The sequence below is a fragment of the Oryzias melastigma genome, linkage group LG5, assembly GCF_002922805.2.
Source record: "Oryzias melastigma strain HK-1 linkage group LG5, ASM292280v2, whole genome shotgun sequence".
In the NCBI taxonomy this organism is placed as follows: Eukaryota; Metazoa; Chordata; class Actinopteri; order Beloniformes; family Adrianichthyidae; genus Oryzias; species Oryzias melastigma.
Genome location: NC_050516.1, coordinates 19,251,687 through 19,254,870, shown reverse-complemented (window position 1 = coordinate 19,254,870; position 3,184 = coordinate 19,251,687). Strand labels below are relative to the sequence as shown.

At 35.8% G+C, this 3,184-nt stretch overlaps 1 protein-coding gene across 1 annotated transcript in view; it reads right to left on the bottom strand.

The window, feature by feature from the left end:
- Positions 1 to 3,184, bottom strand: part of padi2 (peptidyl arginine deiminase, type II) — a 14,399-nt gene that overhangs the window by 6,462 nt on the left and 4,753 nt on the right. The window contains exons 4-9 of the mRNA XM_024270321.2: positions 2,440 to 2,509; positions 2,266 to 2,327; positions 1,640 to 1,763; positions 876 to 1,028; positions 544 to 725; positions 139 to 242 (exon numbers count right to left, since the gene is read on the bottom strand). Of these exons, the coding sequence (XP_024126089.1) occupies positions 139 to 242; positions 544 to 725; positions 876 to 1,028; positions 1,640 to 1,763; positions 2,266 to 2,327; positions 2,440 to 2,509 (695 nt within the window). The remainder of the gene's footprint in view (positions 1 to 138; positions 243 to 543; positions 726 to 875; positions 1,029 to 1,639; positions 1,764 to 2,265; positions 2,328 to 2,439; positions 2,510 to 3,184) is intronic.

Genomic DNA, 3,184 nt, shown 5'->3' with positions numbered 1-3,184 from the left:
TTTTTTTACGCAATATTTGTTATTTAGACACTATTAGATGAAATATGTTTTTCTCTGGTTATTCAACAACCTGCCTGTCAACATCTAGGAAGCTTCTGACATCACACTGACATGAATTTTTCACAAGCCTGCTCTTACCGGCAGACAAACACCTCCTCGGGTTGGAGGGTGTTGGGTGTCATGATCCATGGAGCCACTCTGAACACCACTGTGTCGGTGAAAATGGGGGTCTCAGGAACCGTCTGTTAAAACATAAACGTATTAACACTCAAAAAATCATCCCATTCTTTTGTAAAAAAAAAGTAGTTTGACTCAAACATATATAATGGGACTTTTCAATGAGAAAACACATTCAGAAGGATTATTAGGAAGGATACATGATCGAGCATTAAATTCCCTGAAAAACACAAACAAATGGAACCCTGCCATCTCACAGAGAGCATTTCCATCATGTTCTACAAAACATAGTGTGGATGTCACAAACTTTTTCTTGAATAAATACCAAGAGACAAGATTAAATAGTTGTGATAGAAAATATCTTACATCATTAATTGGCTTTAGCAGACTGAGATTAATGGTGATGAGTCCATCAAAGTCTGTGTCAGGAAACTCCAGGCCTTCCACATGGAAATCTATCTCTGCGCTGCCTCCAGGGTAAGGCACCTCCTGGGAAAGGACCGTAGGACCCAGAACTAGTGGATAGTCTTTCAAAGATCTCTTGTTTTCTGCAAAAGACAAACATAATCACTCGAAACTACCATAACTGAAGGCAGGAGAAGAATGCACTTGTGTTGAAGCTTTTTTAACAATTACACAAAAATGCACATTTCTTTCTAGTTCTCATGAACTGAAAGTGTAGATACACTTCAGCTTACCTCCATTGTTTTCGTTTTTATTGGCAAATATGGATCTAAAGACACGGATTTTCTCTGAATCTCCTAGACAGATGTGCATCATCAGTTTGTAGCCCTCTGGGAGATGAGAAGGACCTCTGGTTCGCAGCTTCATGGGTGACATGTCCTTAAGATCTGCATGAAAAGCAAGTTCCTCACATAGTCACAGAACATGCTTGAGAAAAGCAAATAAAAAAAGATGCAAAAGATGCAAACCCTTCATTTTGTTTTCCTCGCATCCTCATTTCAAAATTATTAAATACCAAAGAGTCCCTGTGTAAGCATAACCAATGTCTCTTTAAACTATCTTCCAATGAAACTACAATTCTTTCATAAATGCAACACATGTAAAAGCGTAATAAAATAAACATAATGTAAAAGCATAACGTCTAATTTAATTTAATCTGGAAGAAGAATACAAAACATGACGGTTCATCTGTGATTCCCTGTTTGCCAAAATCTGTATCTTTCTGATAAAAATAACTTCACTTAGTCAGCAATCTTTTCAATTCTAAGCAGTTGCTTATTTCCTGTCAGAAACTCACCTTTTCAAAATAAAAGCTTTCTGACACACTTAAAAAAAAAACTCAAACTATTTTAATATAGCTTTTGCATTGGCACAGTTATATTTATTAAATGGCTATTAGGCATGCATCACATTTGCATTAAACACTCTGGAAAACGTTGAGTAATACAAGGTTAGTGCTAGCAGGGGAATTTCCAGTATAGATACACTCATAGTTTACCTTTGAGGTTTAAAATGAACTCCTGCTTGGAGTTGCCATCCACAAATTTGCAGAACTTCGAATCTGAGTCACAGTTGACCAAAAGGACAGCGCCGTACCCATCAGGACCCCACTTCCATGATCCCTGACAGATTTAAGTAAAAATTACATTGCAAACAGACTTTATGAATTGTTTTTCATCAAGCTAGACGAGGGAACTTGTACAGAAGAAAAATAAGTGAAATGTTTTTTATTTTATTTTTAATTTTTTTTAAGAAAAAAATTTATTTTAGAGTTTTTCAAATATTGCTCTCTTGTTCATAGATGATAGAAATGGGTTTTATGGCTCACGGGCTCCCAAAAACTGCTTAGTTAACCTCTATCAAAAAAACAAAAAAATCCATAAAATTACTAAGTTTAATTCTTTTACATAAGCTTTAAAAGTAAAACCAAAAGTGGAACTCTTCTCAGTGAAGAGATATGGGCAAAACTTCAAAATATTCCTGCTCCAACCTGCTTAAGCCTGTGCAAAACAGCTGCTCTTTTAATCTTTGGGAGACATGATGTGTCTTTGTATTCTAAACTGCAAAAGCAAAAAAGTTTTTTTATAAAGCTAAACCACACGATATTTTAGGACGACCACTGACCTTATTGGGGTTGTTTTCCTCCACAATACCATCTCTGTCAGCATCCACATCCAGAGAAATCTCTGTATGACACATACAGATTGATAATCACACTAAGCTTTTGAATCACCTCACAATTAGAATGCAAACTTTTTAACTCATAAGAAATGTTCATATTTGCAATGACAAACTTACCAACACCTGTTAGGTGCAGAACTGCTACTCCTATAGCGTTTTTGCTCTCGTTGTAGTAGCGCACAGACAGCTTTTTAAGACAAAAGCAAATTGATTTTATGTACAACACAGACTGTAGACATATTTTATTTCTTTTAGAAACCCAAACTGAAAGCATTTTAAAAATGGCTGACTATATTTTAAACAAAGACATTTTTTCTGGTTTTGCATAAAATTAAACTTGTGATTTGATTATACATATTTTAAGGAAGACTCTCCAGGTGTTTCCTTCATCTGCCATTGCTGGTGTAGTTTAGTAAACCCCTGCATTCGATCGATACGATCTTCACAGGTGTCTGTGGCAGACATAAAATCCTGTCTACATTTGTCATGGATGGGCTAACACCTCAATGTAAGGGTTGGGTCATCTGGACCCCATAAGAGAGCATGAGTGTTAAACCGTGTTATGAAAATTGCTCCCAAGTTCTCTATGTGAAAAAGATTTAATCCAGGCAATCCAGTTTTATCCTAAAACAAGATACAATAAATATCTTTTAATGCCAGAAACTCAGCATGAAACTAATGGATTTATCTTGTCTTGGTATTTTGATTTATTAAAAAAAGGTTCATAGAAAAAGCTCATTCCATAACTTCATCTGTGAGAATAGTTTATTTTCTGTTCTGGTTTGTGTAATCTGACAGTTGTATCGTTACTTTCCAGAGGCAGTCCTGACTAGTTTGGGGCCCTAGGTGAAACTCAGGAACC